This window comes from Salvia hispanica, chromosome 1 (genome assembly GCF_029641045.1).
Source record: "Salvia hispanica isolate PSC_SH4W2 chromosome 1, Shi_PSC_v1, whole genome shotgun sequence".
NCBI lineage: Eukaryota > Viridiplantae > Streptophyta > Magnoliopsida > Lamiales > Lamiaceae > Salvia > Salvia hispanica.
In genome coordinates this window covers 12,392,560-12,409,447 of record NC_142692.1, presented here as the reverse complement: position 1 = coordinate 12,409,447, position 16,888 = coordinate 12,392,560, and the positions used below count along the sequence as shown (strand labels likewise).

Below are 16,888 nucleotides of genomic sequence, written 5' to 3'. Positions count from 1 at the left end.
TAGCGTTGCATGATTTTGGGGCAATTGATCCATGCATGCGGTTTTGGCGTTCCTTCTTTTAAAGGATTTATCCTGAATTCATGCACCAAGGTGACTGCTATAAAAATCCTACTTACGTGTCTTTTTTATGCTTGCTAATTAGAGTACTCAATAATTACTCAACATAATGTTTGATGGATAAGTTTTGCTCGCTAAAGCTCAATTTTATTAGTAGTAATACCAATTACCAATACGTGTTAGTAATACAAAGAGTAGTATTCAAGCAAAGATAAATTTCCAAACAAATGAACTCGTTTATTAAAAGCAAAATAAAAGCAAATTTTGGGTTTGGGAGTAAAACAAAAGGGAAACAAAGAAAGTAGACTTGAAAGAGAGCTAATGATTCGGCCGATGCCCACTTTTAATCCATCACTAAATATTGTTTTATCTTTTCTGATTATTTACTACTCCTAGTAGGCTAGTAGTATTAAAGATAAGTAGGAGGAGGTCACGCAACCATTGAGAGTCCGTGCTAGTTTCACCTCCACATTTCTGCAACCATTTTTAATTACAAATGGGGAACTCCCATATCGGCTTTTCTCTTCTTGTTTCAGTTTTGTTGTTGCTTCAAGGATCTTTAGTAAGAACAGATGATGGATCAGAATCATGGGGCTATGCTCAAGTCAGGCCCAGTAAGTGCTGCTCCTTTAATTTCTTTTTAAGTAGGAGTATCAATTTTCTGCTCTGATTCTCTGTGTCACTCTATAATGAGCAGAAGCCCATATGTTTTGGTGGTATTACACAAGTCCACACAGAACTGAAGATCCCAACAAGCCTTGGCCTATCATTCTTTGGCTGCAGGGTGGACCTGTGAGTTTCTTTTTTAATTATTCTCTTATACAGTATTGCTCTAATTTTGATTGCTGGTTCATCAGGGTGCTTCTGGGGTTGGGATTGGTAATTTTGAGGAGATTGGGCCTTTAGACACCTATTTGAAGCCAAGAAATTCCACATGGCTCACAAAAGCTGATCTCCTCTTTGTGGTCAGAATGACATTATCCACTTATCATGCATATTCTTCATTCTTTAAGATGTATTTCATTATTTTTTTTGGTGTAGGATAATCCAGTTGGGACAGGATACAGTTATGTGGAGGATCTGGAATTGCTGGTGAAAACTGATTATGAAGCTGCTGATGATCTAACTACACTTTTGATTGAGATTTTCAATAAAAATGAGACTCTCCAAAAAAGCCCTCTTTATATTGTGGCTGAATCTTATGGAGGAAAATATGCTGTCACTCTTGGATTATCTGCTCTCAAAGCAATTCAAGCTGGCAAGTTAAAGCTTAAACTTGGAGGTAATTGCAAGTGTAAAATTTCAAAAATAAAGGATGGGAATCTTGAATTTAAATATTCTTTTTATGCTACTTCATAGGAATTGCATTGGGGGATACCTGGATTTCACCAGAAGATTTTGTGGTGTGTCTTGTTTGTTTGATTCTTGCAACATGTAAGTGAACCCTTTATGATTGTCACATGATTATGCAGTTTTCATGGGGCCCTCTTCTAAAAGATGTCTCAAGGCTGGACAACAATGGCCTCAAGAAATCAAATAGGTCTAAAAACTTGCATCTTGATTTTTTGGTCAGAAATTTCTTGGAGTATTTTCTAACAATAAATATTTGAAAAACAGTATTGCTGAGCAGATTAAGCAACAAATTGAGGCAGGCAAGTTTGTTGAGGCAACAGAATCATGGAGTGATCTTGAAGGTGTGATCAGTTCCAGCAGTAATTCAGTGGTAAACTAAAACATTTGATTAGAAATACCGACAATGTGGCTTTAGAACATCGACTAAGGTTCGGTGGGTGCTGTTTCGCAGGATTTCTACAACTTCTTGCTGGATTCAGGGATGGACCCTGTGTCCTTGTCAGCCTCTGAGCTATCACAACAGATCTCCATCAGGCGATACTCAAGATATCTGAATTCGTTGAGGCGGGATACTCCGGGTGGTGATGGTGATATCAATACCCTAATGAATGGTGTGATCAAGAAGAAACTCAACATACCTCAAAATGTTGAGTGAGTTGATTGTTTCTTAACATGAGTGTTGGTGTTGTTGATGATGTTAACATAAACATTGATTAGTATCAATGATGCTTTGTGGTAGATGGGGAGGCCAATCAGGTTCTGTTTTTTCAGCATTGGAAGGAGATTTCATGAAACCTAGGATTGATGAGGTACAGCCTGTTGATGATATGAGAATAGAACATTATACATATGTTGCCATTGTAATTTTTTTTTCATTAATTCAGTTTTGGATGTTTTGTAGGTGGATCAGCTTCTAGCTAAAGGAGTCAATCTCACTATATATAGTGGTCAAGTAATTTTTTTGAATCTTGATTTATTTTTTGTGTGAGCATTTTATAGATTTTGGTATGTTGTAAACTAGTATGACTTATTTGTTGTGTTTTTATTGTAGCTTGATGTCATTTGCTCCACAAAGGGAACTGAAGCATGGGTTGAAAAGCTCAAGTAATAAATTATTTTCAAATCAATTGATTATGTTTATTTTTTCAGTAGTAATTGATATCACATTATTTATTAATTTTCAGGTGGGGTGGGCTTAAAACTTTCTTAAGCATGGAGAGAACACCAATGTATTGTGAGAAAGAGAGAATAACAAAGGGCTTCACCAAATCCTACAAAAATTTGCATTTCTATTGGATTCTTGGAGCTGGTCATTTTGTAAGATATTTTACTCTATTATTGCTACGAATCCTTAGGCCATGTTTGGCCATATTTGGTAGGGGTGATAACTCGTCTAGGGATGGAAATCTATGAACAAAAATAACATTTTTTTTCATAAATTTTCATCCCTAGATGAATTATCACCCCTACCAAACACGTTGTATATAAATAAATACATAACGAAATAGATGATGGTAAAAATACCAGTGCACATGTCTGGCCTAATGAATTCCACAGAATCCCAAGACTACACGCATGTTTGGTCCTTTCCTAGTCTAAATATTCATGAAACATTTTGAAATATTGTAATCAAGTAGGAGTACTTTAATAATTTATCGATAGTACATGTACTAAGGTGACATTCTTTTAATGGTACAAGTAAATAATAGTATGCATTATTGCTTGAAAGTCAATACTTGGTCAGCCTTTTTCTGCAGTTTTGTGTTTTGCGTTTTGCGTAGCGTGACATCTTCAATTTCAAATTCCACACTCAAGTGAAACTGTCAATCGAAAAGGGAAAATAAGCATAAATTAATAGGAAGCTGTGTATTTTCAATAATATTATATGATGTACATATAATTCTATTTTTGGACTTTGATTATTAATATACACAGAGATATGTGACATAATTTAACTAATTTAGATTTGATTTCAGGTACCCGTTGATCAACCGTGTGTGGCATTAAGCATGATAAACAGCGTGATAACCAATTCTAAATAGATGGCCTCCTTCAAGAACTGGTAGAATGTGTTGACATAGGAATTAAATAAATTATCATAATAATATCCCTCTTGTAATTGCAAATATATTATTTGTACTCTATGATTATTTGTTTAGCAATGATGTATATTTATTAGACGTCTTGTTTATGTGCAATATCTTAATCTCTGCTTTGTTTAACGTACTCATAGAGATTATATCTTGGTACTATTTTATCTACAAAACCGAACACTATTATAAAAGAGAGAATATATCCGCCTTGAATAGATACTGAAAGCAGTTGAAATGTTGAATAACATAAGGTGACGAATTATTTTTAAACAGGTTATAATCGATATGCATTTTCTTCAATAATAAAGAAAGTTGTAAATGGGCCTACTTTTGAAAGGATATGAACTCAAGCCTCTTATCAACTGGGCCTAGTCTTTGATTCAAATATACAAATCCTTACCATTGATCAGGCAGAAAATATATTACATATTACACACATACAACCTCAATTGGATCCTATAAAAATTGTGCAGTGTTCAATCCGAGTAACTGGATTGATCATATATATAAATACAAAAATTCGTGAAAAAGACTGCAAAACTTTTCAAGGAATACAACACCGAAAACGTAACATCATTCTATCTTCTCTATGATCTCCAACCTGGTTTTTCTTTTCCAGCCTTTCATGGTTGCCACCAGGTTGATAAGCCCCACTATTTGACTCTTACTATATTCCTGCACAATCAAAAGCATATATAAGATTCATCAGACCCATTTAGTTAGACTCATAATAAGCTAAGATATTATACCGGATGAGCACGCGACCAGTGGACATACTCGGTTTCTGGAAGGTAGTATGCCTGCGTATAAAGTGACAACGGCTAAGTGGTTGGAAACTCAACACAGATATATCTATATTTGTATCTATATTTAAAGGATAAATATATCTGTCAACCTTGATGAAAGTTTCTACTATCTGCAATTTTGGCTGTACATCAATTGAGACAAAATGCTTTAGGCCATTTATTAGAACCTGGAAGAGGAGTAGTCCAAATCAAATAAGGAAAACAAACCATAAATCGTATCATGGAAGTGGGAAGTAAAATGGTACCTGAAGATCCAGTGACATGAGTGCCCGTCCTTCATCAGTACACCTCTTCACCCTAGATAGGCCCTCGATCAGAGTTTCAGCAACATTTTCAACTCCATATTCTAGGAGGAGATCTTGAACCTGGTATAGAACCGACATCAGTGACTTTGCATATCCACATGGATACGAGAAATATACTAGAGTTTCCATTTTGATTTTAGGCAGCAGTAGTGAATGATTTGAAATTCATTACCTCTTGCCGAATACCCCCGTGAGCAATCCTTGTTTTGTAGTGCTTAAATTCACCCAATAATAAATCAACATACCTAATAACATGAGGTATACCAATTAATTTTTCAACCACAGTGAAAGCACATGAATGCACATAGCTGATCATGCTCAGAAATACAGAAAATCAATAAGTTCAAGTTCAATGTGGAAAGACATATCTATCGAAAATTTAACTGAATTTGCAAAATCTTTACAATGTATTATAGCACTGCATTAGGAGATAGCTATAATGATTAACGAATTAAATCTGTCATCCAATTCCTTCTAATGCTTCAGTAATTAGTTTGATTGTTCCTTGAAAAAGTAACCAACTGCGTTATGCTGTGGTCATTCATATTCATTCTTAATCCTGTCTCACTTCTTCATTCAGAATGGTTCATCGTGTTATCTCCATATATATAATGACCAGCTAGTGATCTTCAGATACTGTTAATATTTATAATATGCAACCCAATAAATAATTGTACTGTTTCTTTTTCTTGAATATTTACAGGTGCACTCTTCAGGTTTGGCATTTGCTCTGTGGAGGTATTCACTTTGACATATAATATAGGATTAACACATTTATCATTCCTTTCATATGACTATTATATCAGTAGATAGTAATATATACTGTAAAAATCATAATCTCTTATTCTAACAAAGTAACTGATGTTCATGGATCCACAACGTAGAACGTTAAAGATATTGCTTGCGTTGAGAAAACTTACCCATTATGCTCCATTCCAAGCTCTTTCACCTCCCATTTAGAACTGGCAATACGATCAGCATACCTGCTCAAACCATCATCCAATAAATACCACTATTATATTGCTATGCAACACTAAAGCTGCTGCCATAACAGAGGAAACATATCCTACATGAGATAGACAATCGATGTTTTTAACATATAACAGCACTGCCAAAGATGAGATAGGTTTAAGAGTTAAGAGCAAAATATGCAGGACAGAAGAATGTTGCAGCACAACCAAAGCAAGCCATTACTTTTTTTCCCTTCATAACAGCAATAATCACTCTTCCAGTGCAAACAATGCTGTAGTTATAGGATTTAAAAAAATAAATAGATCTTCTAAGACTTTTTTTGAACTAAAACCAGAATAAGAAACATAAGACAAAAAGATACACTATCTTGAGATGAGGAATGTGAGATCAGAGATATTTGATGTTTTATAAGATGTATTAGAAATTTCATTGACCAGCTTAGGGATATCTAACAAACAATTAAAATAAATTAGATGACCACTTTAAAGTATAAGATCTGTCTTTTCTTTGTCTCACCCATTGATATGCAGTAGCGATTTTGCCGTTGTTCTATGAATGAGCTGAGTAAGATCAGGCACAGCATCAACCTGGAAAAGATGGGGCAGTCAGCCCACATCAAACAACACTGTTCTGGGCACGAAACTAAAAACTACAGAGGCTATGTATTATCGTGTTCTGAATGGTATAGTTTCATAATGATGATAGAAACAACTAGTGAAAGATACGAGTAAGCAAGAATGGAGAAACCAAACTATTGCATTCTGAAATAAATACACATATCAGTGGGTACCTAATGGAGTCGAATACTACCCCAAATAATTTTGCAAAACATACCATGTGAAAATAGAAGTCCTCCACTAGTGCTCCATATTTGCGTGGAAGCATCGACGGCAGATGCGTTTTGGATCTATGCAATAATTGAGCAACAAGAGATATAGTGTCAGCCCCAGCACATCTTTCCTGCAGCATTATGTCAATGCAATTACTCACATATTAGTCAAAAATACAACTCCAAAAAGTACTTTTACAGTAAAATCATGTGTCAAAGGGATCTTTTAGCATAGTAGTTTACAGATCACAAAAATAGTAATGTGGTCATAACCAAGTCATGCATGTGGAGGAATGTTTGTACAAGATTACTGTTGAGCAGACAAACAGGCCAGGAACCTTGCAAATCAACATATTGGTTTAACATCTCCTTTGAGCCTAGACCTTTAGTTGGGCAACATATGATTAAGCTTCGAGATTTAGTGCGGAAAGGAGAATAGGTGACGCATAAGAACATGCTTTATTTCACTACAATTTAATCTAAGAGACTTGTTGCCCTCCTAAAGTAGTAAAATAATCAATGGAAACATGACAGCACTCCATTGGCATTATACCTTCAGTCCGAAAGACGAATGATTCACGTGACTGGGAGGACTGGTAGGGGTAACATCCACATGTGTTAATGATGGATTTGAAGATGTTGATACTGGTTGATGTTTTATCCACTGGTCACACTCTTGTGAAATTCTTGCTATTGCAGTCTTTACCTTGTCTGAGGAAAATAACAGCAAATTTGTTCAGGAGAAGCCACCTATTGCAAACATGCCGAAAAACCTGTCCTGTTTGGAAGATAATTGTAATATAATTTTCTATCAAATGCAAAAGAAGAAATAAAAAACTTACGAGGAATAGAACCATTGGTGCGTTTAGCAATAGTTGGAGTATTATGCTCACAGAATGTCTCAAACACAAAGTAGAAAAAGATCTCAAACAATTGGCAAATTCCCTGTGAAACATAATAAAATACAATTACTAGAAAAGCCTAAGATAAGAACCAGGGCAAAAAACATTGAGGCATAGACATCACTATAAATATGTAAGTAAAAGGAGCATTTTGCTGATATAAGTAACTATCAGCAGAGGAGCCTACCTTATACAACTCAACATTGACAATCTCTAATTTCTGCATCAACCGTGCGTATTTGTCCATCGATCTGATTCAGCAAATAGAGCTTAATGTTTATATGGGAACCACAGCATTTTATACACATAATTGAAGAACTTAGATCTTTACCTCAGGACGCTAAGGGAGGATCCTGTTTGTGCCATCGAATCATCCTTGTTCCCACGTAACGAGCTATGCCTTGAATGACCGGGTTTGGTAATACGACTCGGAAGCTGACTATCTTCATCAATAAAATCTGCATGGAGATCCTCATTTTCTTCTTCAGGGATAGTCCCATTAACATGGTTTGCGTCAAAGTCAAAGGAAGATTTAGTTTGCCTGGGTATCATATTAGTATTTTCTGATCCTTGTGTGGCCAAATCGTTGGACTGGAAGGAGTTGGAATGCTCCTCAGAACTGCCACTCACTTTTGGCAAAAACAGCTTGCCATTTTCAAGCCAATATGAAAATCCACCCTTCTTTGACCCACTAGCTACTCCAACTGTTTTACTGTCATGTAGCAATTTTGCACGGGGAGAACAGACAGATGAAACAAGGAGAGCTGCTCCATCACCAACTAATCCTGGAAAACTAACTACTTGGACTGTGTCTGGTGGCAAAATCTGCCAAGTTTCCCTCTCCAGGACCATCTTTAAGGCCTGGAAAGCAAATAATGATCCTAAGTCTCAAGTTTCCATCCTACATTTCCTTTCTATTTCAAAATACACATGGTAAAAGTTTATCAGCTTACTTCAACGCTATATTTTTCACATTCATATCAAATTAGCATGAATTCAGTTTTGACCTTTCTATTTCTATTCGAAAAGGCAATCCTGTATGTTTGCAACTATCACATGTTTGCGCTGATGGTGAATATAGATTTTGCATGAATGCTTCTAACCAAACACGTTTTAGTCATAATTGTGACAAGATGAAAGATTCAAAAAATCATTGAAGCATGACAAACAGTACGGTATTCCTGCGGATATGCTCTCACTCGTAGAGTTGGACTTACGTAAATACTCTGACGATGGAATGCAACAAAATAGCCTTCGCAAATGGATTTAACCTTCTGGCGAAACTCAATAGCCTCAGTCCCACAAAAAGCTTCCCCAGCCAAAATGAATATACTTAGATCTTCATAGTTTCTTAAGAATTGATGAATGCTAGTAGAAGAAGCTGCTGAAGATGAAAGCAAAACTGATATACGGCTTGTGATAAGCTGCCAGAGGTTCCTACATCCTCTTTGTAAGGCAAGTGAAACACACGTCACAGCATCTTTTCGCAGAAAGAACCATGGGGACCCGCTACTTGATGCTTCACTTCCATCATCTCTTCCCCCGTCAGTTGGATGATCGTTGAGTATAGGGCCATGGGTTCCTTCAGTATCTGTTACAGATGCCGAACTTACTTCCACTGATGACAAACGAGATCCTCTCTCAGTTGATGCAGTAACTGAGCCTTCTTCTGCCAGAAAAGTAGAAGAAACTTTTTGGGCAGTACTCTCAGAGACCCCAGATAGCATACCATGTTCATCACCACTTGGGTTATGGCATGATGACACCTGTCACAAAGAATAGGGCATCTAAAATGTCAATGTTTCACTAACACTTTCAATTCTATTGAAAAAAATATCAAATAATATAAAAGAATATAGTGGAGAGTGGCTATTTACTTTGTCTTCAAGTTTGAAGTTGATAATTATGTAGTAAGAGCACATCAGCTTAAAGAGAACAGCTAGTGTTGCTTGTAAACACTGCCTAAACTTTGACTCTGGTATTTGGGTGCACAAATCACTGTATGTCAACCTGGAAAAATTAAAATACAGCCAAGAAAAGCATTATATTACATCATTTAAGCATAAAACTGAGTAAAATAAACCCCTAGGCAAAATATATCCAACTCCAAATCACATGATGAGATTGACTCACCTGGTAATTTGGGGATTGGGATTTTCAACGTCCTGCAATTCAAGCAATTTGTGTCAGCCATATAAGAACTTTTAATGTTTTATGAAAGTATGCAACTCAATCATTGTATTTGAGGGTGTTTAAAATAAGGCTCCTATAAACAACAGTGATTCAGATGCATGCTTCTTTTGGCATATACCATGGTGTTTTTGGAAAGTTACATAAAAGTACACTTGATCAGATTAGCAGTCTGGTAATGCAGCTAAGATGCCTTGATGTTACCCATGCTTCAAGCACACCCAATACAGTTTATTATGAATAATACGGGTGCAGCCTATCTATCTTTTTCTTCAGAATTATACATTTGATGGAATCAGTTCCTCTAAATAGTTAACAACAAAGGATGAATTTTTCTCAAAAATAGTTACCAGTATACTAAACAATTATCTTCCGAATCATTTCAATTTTGTTAGGCATATATATAATTCATTATGTTCCAAAAAAAATTTAAATAAAATCAATAATAGTACTCCGTACTTTACAATTTTAATTGATTACTTATGTCATAAAAGAAATTAGTAATCTGAAATTATTGCCAATAATAAAAAAAATTGAAACTAATTTTAATATATTAATTGTTTTAGCTCAAAGGGCATAACAAACCCATTGGGTTTGGACGTACTGACAGTTCTCTCAACTTTACGAAGGGTGATTCCGTTGGGGACCGTGATCTTGATATCAAGACATTTCATAGGAATGAAAATGCATATACCAATGATCATTTGTTCCTATCCCATTCGATCATATCAATCACCTCCTTACTTGAACAACAAGCAATTAGATTCTCATGAAAATAATTTTCTTGCCTCTTGCAGAATGGTCTTCAAGGCTGAGTGACTTTCAGAGAGAACCTCCTGCATGAAGAAGCTCTGTATTTTTTCAGCTAGACCAGGAACATCACCAATTAAAGCATATGCATCAATCACCTGCCGAATTCAGAAAACAAATCAAACTTTATTTTACACTCAAGCATATGGTAAATGAGTGTTTGTTCATGCCATGAACTTGAGAACAACAGTACATATGATGATCAGGATACCAGATTTATTTGTCAGCTATGTCAGGAAATATGTAAAGATTAAAACAATTATTAATTTCAGACCCTATTCATTTAGATGGACAATAATTCATAACATGATTTCACTGAATGCTATGGGTCATGGGATGAATTACTTAAATGGTAATAGCTACTACCACTTGACATATTAAAACAAATTTCGCATTTCTATCGAAAGTGAGCATGGAGTATGCTCTTCTGTAAAACTTATGATCTTAATTTTGTCTTTTTTATCGTGAATATGACTTAGGGATGCTTTGTCATCATCAACCAATAATGAAAAGAAAAGAAAAGAATGTGCATCATAACAGATAAAGATGACCAACGGATATATATTTCAACATAAAATCAGGAATTATGAATAATATGTATTCATATATAACAATAGTAATCTACAAACATGAGGAAGCAATTAGGACTTTATGACTAGCTCTTCATATTATGTAAAGCTGATCTGGAACTAACAGTGAGATAGCCATCCTCTTTGAAGTCCTGGCACACTTCTAATAGAAGTGAATCCAACTTCTGAAGAGTCTTCCCCAACCAAACCTGCACCATATTAGTTACTTAATCATTGTCCAATTAAATGAAACCCGAGACATAAAACAATAATAATAATAATAATAACAATAATAATAATACTACTATATTATTAAAATAAAAGCAGAACATTATCACACTGTAAGAAACTATAGAAGTTAACCAAAGATATACATAAATATACACATAAAGAAGAAGCACAAACACCAACGATGAATAAATAAAAAGCATGTTTCTTTTATGTATTTGCATGTTCAGTTCACCTCAACATAAAGGCTCATCTCTTGCACAGCCCAAAGGTCTGATAAACTATCTAAAAGTTGTAAATACTCTGGCAGTACTTGGAAAGCCTGAGAATGTGAAGGTAAGCATTTAGAAAGAATATTCATGAATACCAAAATATGCATACGAAGCAAAATTAACAGCAGAAGATGATGAAAAAAACAAATAAAGAACTGAAAACTCCTCTATAATCATAATGCAAAGTTATTAGCACCTTAGAGAAATTCCTCTCCTCAGCACAAGTATCAAGAGCCACTTGCAAGCCCACTGCATGACGAAGCTTAGACAAGATGGGAAGCATGCCCTGCAAGTTACAATAAATTATATAGGTAGTAAAATAATGGCCTTAGAACAATCAAAGCTGGCTATGGGATTAATAGAAAATAAAAACATTATAGACTTGTTACTAACTTAGTTCCAATCAGAATCACAAACGGAATCTGCCCCTAAGCATGTAATACAAAGATATACTATACAATAAGAATACCCAACCAAAATTCATTTCTTGCCCTAAGATAGCTGAAGTGAAGTAAATCTTACCAGAACTAGTGACTAGAGTCATTTAAGGTCAATGTTATAATAATCGACGAAAGAAAAAAAAATGAATGAGAAATCCATTGTAATGCTACTTGACAATTCTGATCAACAATTTTGCCCAAATAATTATTTCATATTCAGTATCTTAATTCTAGGTAAACATTAACATCAATTTCACATATGAAAGTCTAATGTAAAGCATTTTCTTGATGCCATTAGAGGACCTGCCCATAAGCTATGCCTGCAAGGCTTGGATGGGAAGGGAACCAATAGAAGAAAAACAGATTGGAATGATCAACCAAAACTTTCAGGTGAGCAGATTACCAGTAGCACTTGCTTCTTCTTCGAATTTTCTGTAACAATTAGATCCCTAGATACCTCATTCCTTGAAGAAGTAAGGTGTCTTCGCCCATTCTGCAATAATGAAAGAGGACACAAGGTGACAACCTTGGCTTTCCAGGGAAACTATCATCTGAAGATGTTCAATAATCCTAATTTCAAATATGGAACTTCGGGGAAATGGGAAAAAAAAAAAAAGAAGGCATCCACTTGTTTTCCACATCTTACAGACTTGAGCAGTTTAGCACAGACAACCATTAAAGTATGAGTTCAGCAATGCTAATCAGATCTATCAGCAAGTTCAAAAAGTTACACTACTCTGTAATCACTTGCAGTTAAATGGCAAAAATTCACCTGCTTACCATGCAGATAACATTTGCAATCTTCAAGTCCTTCTCCAACTCTCGGACCAGATTCATCCCATTTACTGAAACAAGTATATTACCATAATGTAGGAATTCAGACACACTAGATTTTTCATACAAGCAAAAAACTATATTTAAAGGACATGTACAAACTGTGACCAAGTCACCAAAGGATAAAATTGGGTGCGACCAAATCAGTTAGCAACTGATTCAGTTAGATTCAATTCAAGGATATGAGATTTGAAATGTGGGATCCAAATAAGCAACACACTTATGCAAGATGATCATGCGGGATAAAAATATAGACTGAAAAGTGATAGCTAAGACAATTCCGAGTGGAAAACGGCAATTGCCATAAAGAAGTTATGGCATTTTTGTCGTAAGTCAGTACCTAAAAGAGAATAACTCGAGTATACAGTATACACTATACAATAGCTTAAAGATCCTTATTTTCGAGTATCCTAGAAGGATCCTTGTATGACAATGATTACCACAGGGTTTGCATAACAAGAGGGGAGAGTCAACAGAACCCAGTTACACCTTTGAGGAGTTTGCTCAAAAGAGTAGATTCTAAAGAATAAAGATATTAGAGGAATTTAAAGTTATCTAGCAAGGTAGACTACTTCACATAGACTAAACAAATATAAGTGTAGCAATGCTGGTTTCTGTAGAAGAACTTTCCTACATTCCAGGAAACTTAAGAGGACTCAAATAGGGAAGTAGGAAACTCACCCATTTGTTCATGATGTTCCATTACATGGCGCGACAAGCTCTCGGAAATTCTATCCAGTTGTGCTAATCGAAGAGCAGCCTATAAAAGAATGCAACGTAGAATGATCTGTAAATAGCGGATCGGTAAGATGTTTATTTTGGTTTAAATGGAAGCATAATTACGAAGCAGCAACACCAGCCCCATCCTCCTAAAACTTGATAAAGGAACAGAGGGGGATAGCTTGCTGAGAGTACTCAGTGGATCTAGGTATTAACAAAAGACAACTAGCGGCATACAAAGATGAGACAGAAAAGTAAATAACTAGAAATAAGGGCAGCTGATAAATGCAACGAAAACAAAGAAAAACTGGAAATGTGTAGAATAAAAATGAATATCAACAAGAAAACAAATAGGACCATGAGAACAGATGTTGATGTTACATTAAGCAAATCAAAGGTAACGACAATGCCACATACATGATGGAGAGAAGAAAGAGGTCAATAAAGAATGAGACCTGTTCCTCAAAATATGCTGGTTCATTTTCTTCAGAGGGGATTTGCTCTAAAATGTGTCTAACAGGATCAAACTCCTGAGAAAAGAAAAAAGGAATATCCACAGCAGTTTCTGTTAATTCATGGTTTTCAGATAAACGCAGATAAATACACAAAAGCATTTATTATAATAGTAGCATTAAAAATATACTATGTTAACACCGTATTAAGCAGAAAAAGCAACATATTTGGAAGAAAATCTAAGAGATGCCACATCCATTTCCATTTCCGATAATACATAACAATTTGGAAGACACGACGATCATATTCCAAGAGCTTTCCTCTGTGTATTGTATGTCATTGAATACTTGTATAGTTAGATGGTTAACTGTAATTTTTAAATCAGGATTCAGGCACCTCCTACAATATTGACGAAGCCAAAGCCAAAGCTTGTTCTACCATGTAACGATCAATTGTATTTACATACTCATTGAAGTTGTAATTACCCACATATACAGAGCACTAAACTGCTTATGGACATCATTTGACCTCAATGCGTCTCCTTGTCTTGTTTACTTATATAGAGACACGAAAAATTAATGCTGCCACTAAACAAATATAGTAAACAACCTCCTCATAGAATTCCTTCTCGAGCTCATCTACAGCTTGACCTTGAGGTCTGCTCCCGTACATGAAACTCAGTTCTTCGGAGATTGAAAAATTATGTCTTTGATGTGGAGGTAGTCCAGCAAGAATACGGGCCACAGCTGCAGCTGCAGCTGCTCGTGCTGGAACCTGTTTTTAGAATAGTTGCATTTATAAAGTCAGCGATAACTCTGAGAATTCCAGATCAACCTGAATGAAAAGGAAATAGCTATTGAAATTACAAAATCAGTTTGTTTAGTGTGGTAACACTCTGCAGATTCACTTTTTTCCTTGCATATTAATCATAGTGTTGCATTTTTTACTCATCTTCCACTTTCATTGTTTCTTCATGAAATTGAAACAATAGAAGGTATCAAAGATCATATCAACCTATTGGAAGATGATATTTGACATTTTCAACATTATATAAAAGAAAGAGAAATAGCAGCAAGCCTCAACTATAACTAAATAAAGACAATCAAATTGATTGCCTTATGATAGATATGGTCTTATGACAACTTCAATCAGACATACAGTGAATTCCAGACATTAGCCTTATCTGCGAATTTTAACTCATCTATCTTGAACAATCTTAATAAGTACTTCAAAATCCGCTCATTTGATCAACTAAAAAGCCCCCAATATGACCATCAGTGCACAAACATGACCTAAATTTCATTATAGAGACAAACCAAAATTTCAGCAGCTACAAACAATGAATATGACTAAATAAAAGATCAATATTCGAGCAGTTTATTGAATACTCTAAGCCATCTTTGAAAGTTACCTATAAGCCCGGACATTGAAAGAAACATGAATTACTAAATTCTGCTCCAGGATCACTATACCTACCGCAACAAATACAAACTCGTCAACAAAAAAGGAACTTTTACTGAGCTTATAAACATCTCTTAGATTGAGTAACCTCAAACTCCACAATCCAGCTGCCACAAAATAATAAACTTTACAGAGCGTATTCACAGTGCAACACACATACAATTATCAGCTCATCTGAGGCTGCTCGGCGCAGCAAAATTCCCACTACCTCGGGACGATCGGATGGGGAAGGTAGGAGGCCAATTGAGCGCGCGGAGCGAACTGAGCTGTAGATCTTCTCCCCGACTTTCGACAAGTCCATGCCGCCTGCTTCTCGCGAGAAGAGCAGCGATCCTAGGAACAAATACCGCGACAATTCAAAACCTCACTCCCCGAAATCGCCGGCACCGGCATTCAGTAGCAGCAATGGACTTAGTGGAAACGGAAGTGTGGATGGATTGTCGCCTGACTGCATCTCAATCACGCCCCGCCGCCGCTGTGGACTGAATCGCGCCGCCTCATTGCAGCCAGATCAGATCGGAGATCATGTAATCGCGCAATGGTGCTCGCAGTTACTGTGCGTGTGTGTGCGCAGAGAGAGGAAACTATCTGGTTGTTGATTGAATTTAGAGGATTAGTTTACTTTGGAGTGATTGTCAAGACTTTTCAACGATGGATCTTAAAAGTTCATTAATTTGATGGAAGAAATTTGGAAACTCACTGCACCTGCACCCAAACAAAATTCACTTTTTTCATCTACTTTTTGTCTTTTTCGGTACTGAACAATGATTTTCTTCTCTTTCAATATAATACTCCCTCCGTCCACCAAAAATATAGCATATTTGTCATTTTTTGTTATTCACAAAAAATAAGACAAATTCAAAAAATAAATTTTCTCTCTTCCTTCTCTCTTATTAATAATATGAATCTCACATTTAACTAGCATTACTTCTCTTTCACTCCCACCGTCCACCGTCCCTTTATAATAGAGACATTTCTTTTCGGCACGGATATGGACTTCACATTCCACCAACACTCCTTCTCTCATACCTTTTTTTCTTATCTCTTACTTTACTAATTCTATATTAAAATTCGTGTCATTCATAAAGTGTCTTATTTTTCGTAGAAGGAGGGAAGTAGAATAAAAATAATTGAAGAAAGATGAGTTATAAAAATAGTACGACTGCATAATACTCTACGCATTTTTATAATGGAAAGTAACTAAATTGAAAATAGTGGAATTTGGGTTATGTAAGAGTAATATAATAATGAAGTCAGAGTAATATTGGTCATATTGGTCGATAGATAAAAAACAACAAAATGAGACTTTTATTGTTGGATATAGAGAATTAGAGAGTATTCATAGTTAACGTTTGTTTTAAAAATACGCATTTCATTTTAAAAATTTGTCTATAACATCAAACTAAATATTCGTTCTGATTTACAATCAAATTCTTTCGACACATGACTTACTAGATAATATCATATATACAAAATATTTAGGGAATTTTTGTGTGTGTGTGAGTGGGCGTCAGCGACTAGGGAGCAAGGCTGTCCCGTTCCGGTGAGAAGTTATACTTACAACGGGTGTCCTTACCGTCCCATCCCGGTAGGA

General features: G+C 35.6%; 2 protein-coding genes across 7 annotated transcripts; one reads left to right on the top strand and one right to left on the bottom strand.

Annotated features, from left to right (window-relative positions):
• The first annotated feature begins 356 nt into the window (after positions 1-356).
• On the top strand, positions 357-3,595 carry LOC125219343 (serine carboxypeptidase-like 51). Of its 2 annotated transcripts, XM_048121293.2 has the most exons (13): positions 358-671; positions 755-849; positions 915-1,022; positions 1,099-1,339; positions 1,417-1,460; positions 1,530-1,597; positions 1,675-1,780; positions 1,862-2,061; positions 2,150-2,219; positions 2,312-2,362; positions 2,462-2,514; positions 2,595-2,727; positions 3,387-3,595. In XM_048121293.2, the coding sequence occupies exons 1-13, from the start codon at positions 554-556 to the stop codon at positions 3,450-3,452; spliced, it is 1,353 nt and encodes a 450-aa protein (XP_047977250.1). In that variant the 5' UTR covers positions 358-553; the 3' UTR covers positions 3,453-3,595. The 2 variants fall into 2 exon arrangements, with proteins under 2 accessions (XP_088922801.1, XP_047977250.1); XM_089066675.1 differs by lacking the exon at positions 915-1,022 and having other exon boundaries at positions 357-671.
• Positions 3,596-3,877: 282 nt separating this feature from the next.
• On the bottom strand, positions 3,878-15,943 carry LOC125224351 (uncharacterized). Of its 5 annotated transcripts, none has more exons than XM_089066660.1 (26): positions 15,503-15,942; positions 15,245-15,305; positions 14,443-14,607; positions 13,836-13,910; positions 13,342-13,420; positions 12,607-12,671; positions 12,230-12,319; positions 11,583-11,672; positions 11,350-11,436; positions 11,012-11,095; positions 10,296-10,415; positions 9,451-9,482; positions 9,195-9,327; positions 8,535-9,083; positions 7,649-8,178; positions 7,505-7,568; positions 7,258-7,360; positions 6,969-7,126; positions 6,421-6,546; positions 6,103-6,173; positions 5,535-5,597; positions 4,787-4,859; positions 4,555-4,674; positions 4,399-4,476; positions 4,253-4,303; positions 3,878-4,178 (listed from the first exon to the last, which is right to left on the bottom strand). In XM_089066660.1, exons 3-26 carry the CDS (start codon positions 14,503-14,505, stop codon positions 4,077-4,079), a joined length of 3,006 nt encoding a protein of 1,001 aa, XP_088922786.1. In that variant the 5' UTR covers positions 14,506-14,607; positions 15,245-15,305; positions 15,503-15,942; the 3' UTR covers positions 3,878-4,076. The 5 variants fall into 5 exon arrangements, with proteins under 5 accessions (XP_088922786.1, XP_088922785.1, XP_088922782.1 ...); XM_089066659.1 differs by having other exon boundaries at positions 15,455-15,586; XM_089066656.1 differs by lacking the exon at positions 15,245-15,305 and having other exon boundaries at positions 15,455-15,943.
• Between the last annotated feature and the right edge of the window lie 945 nt (positions 15,944-16,888).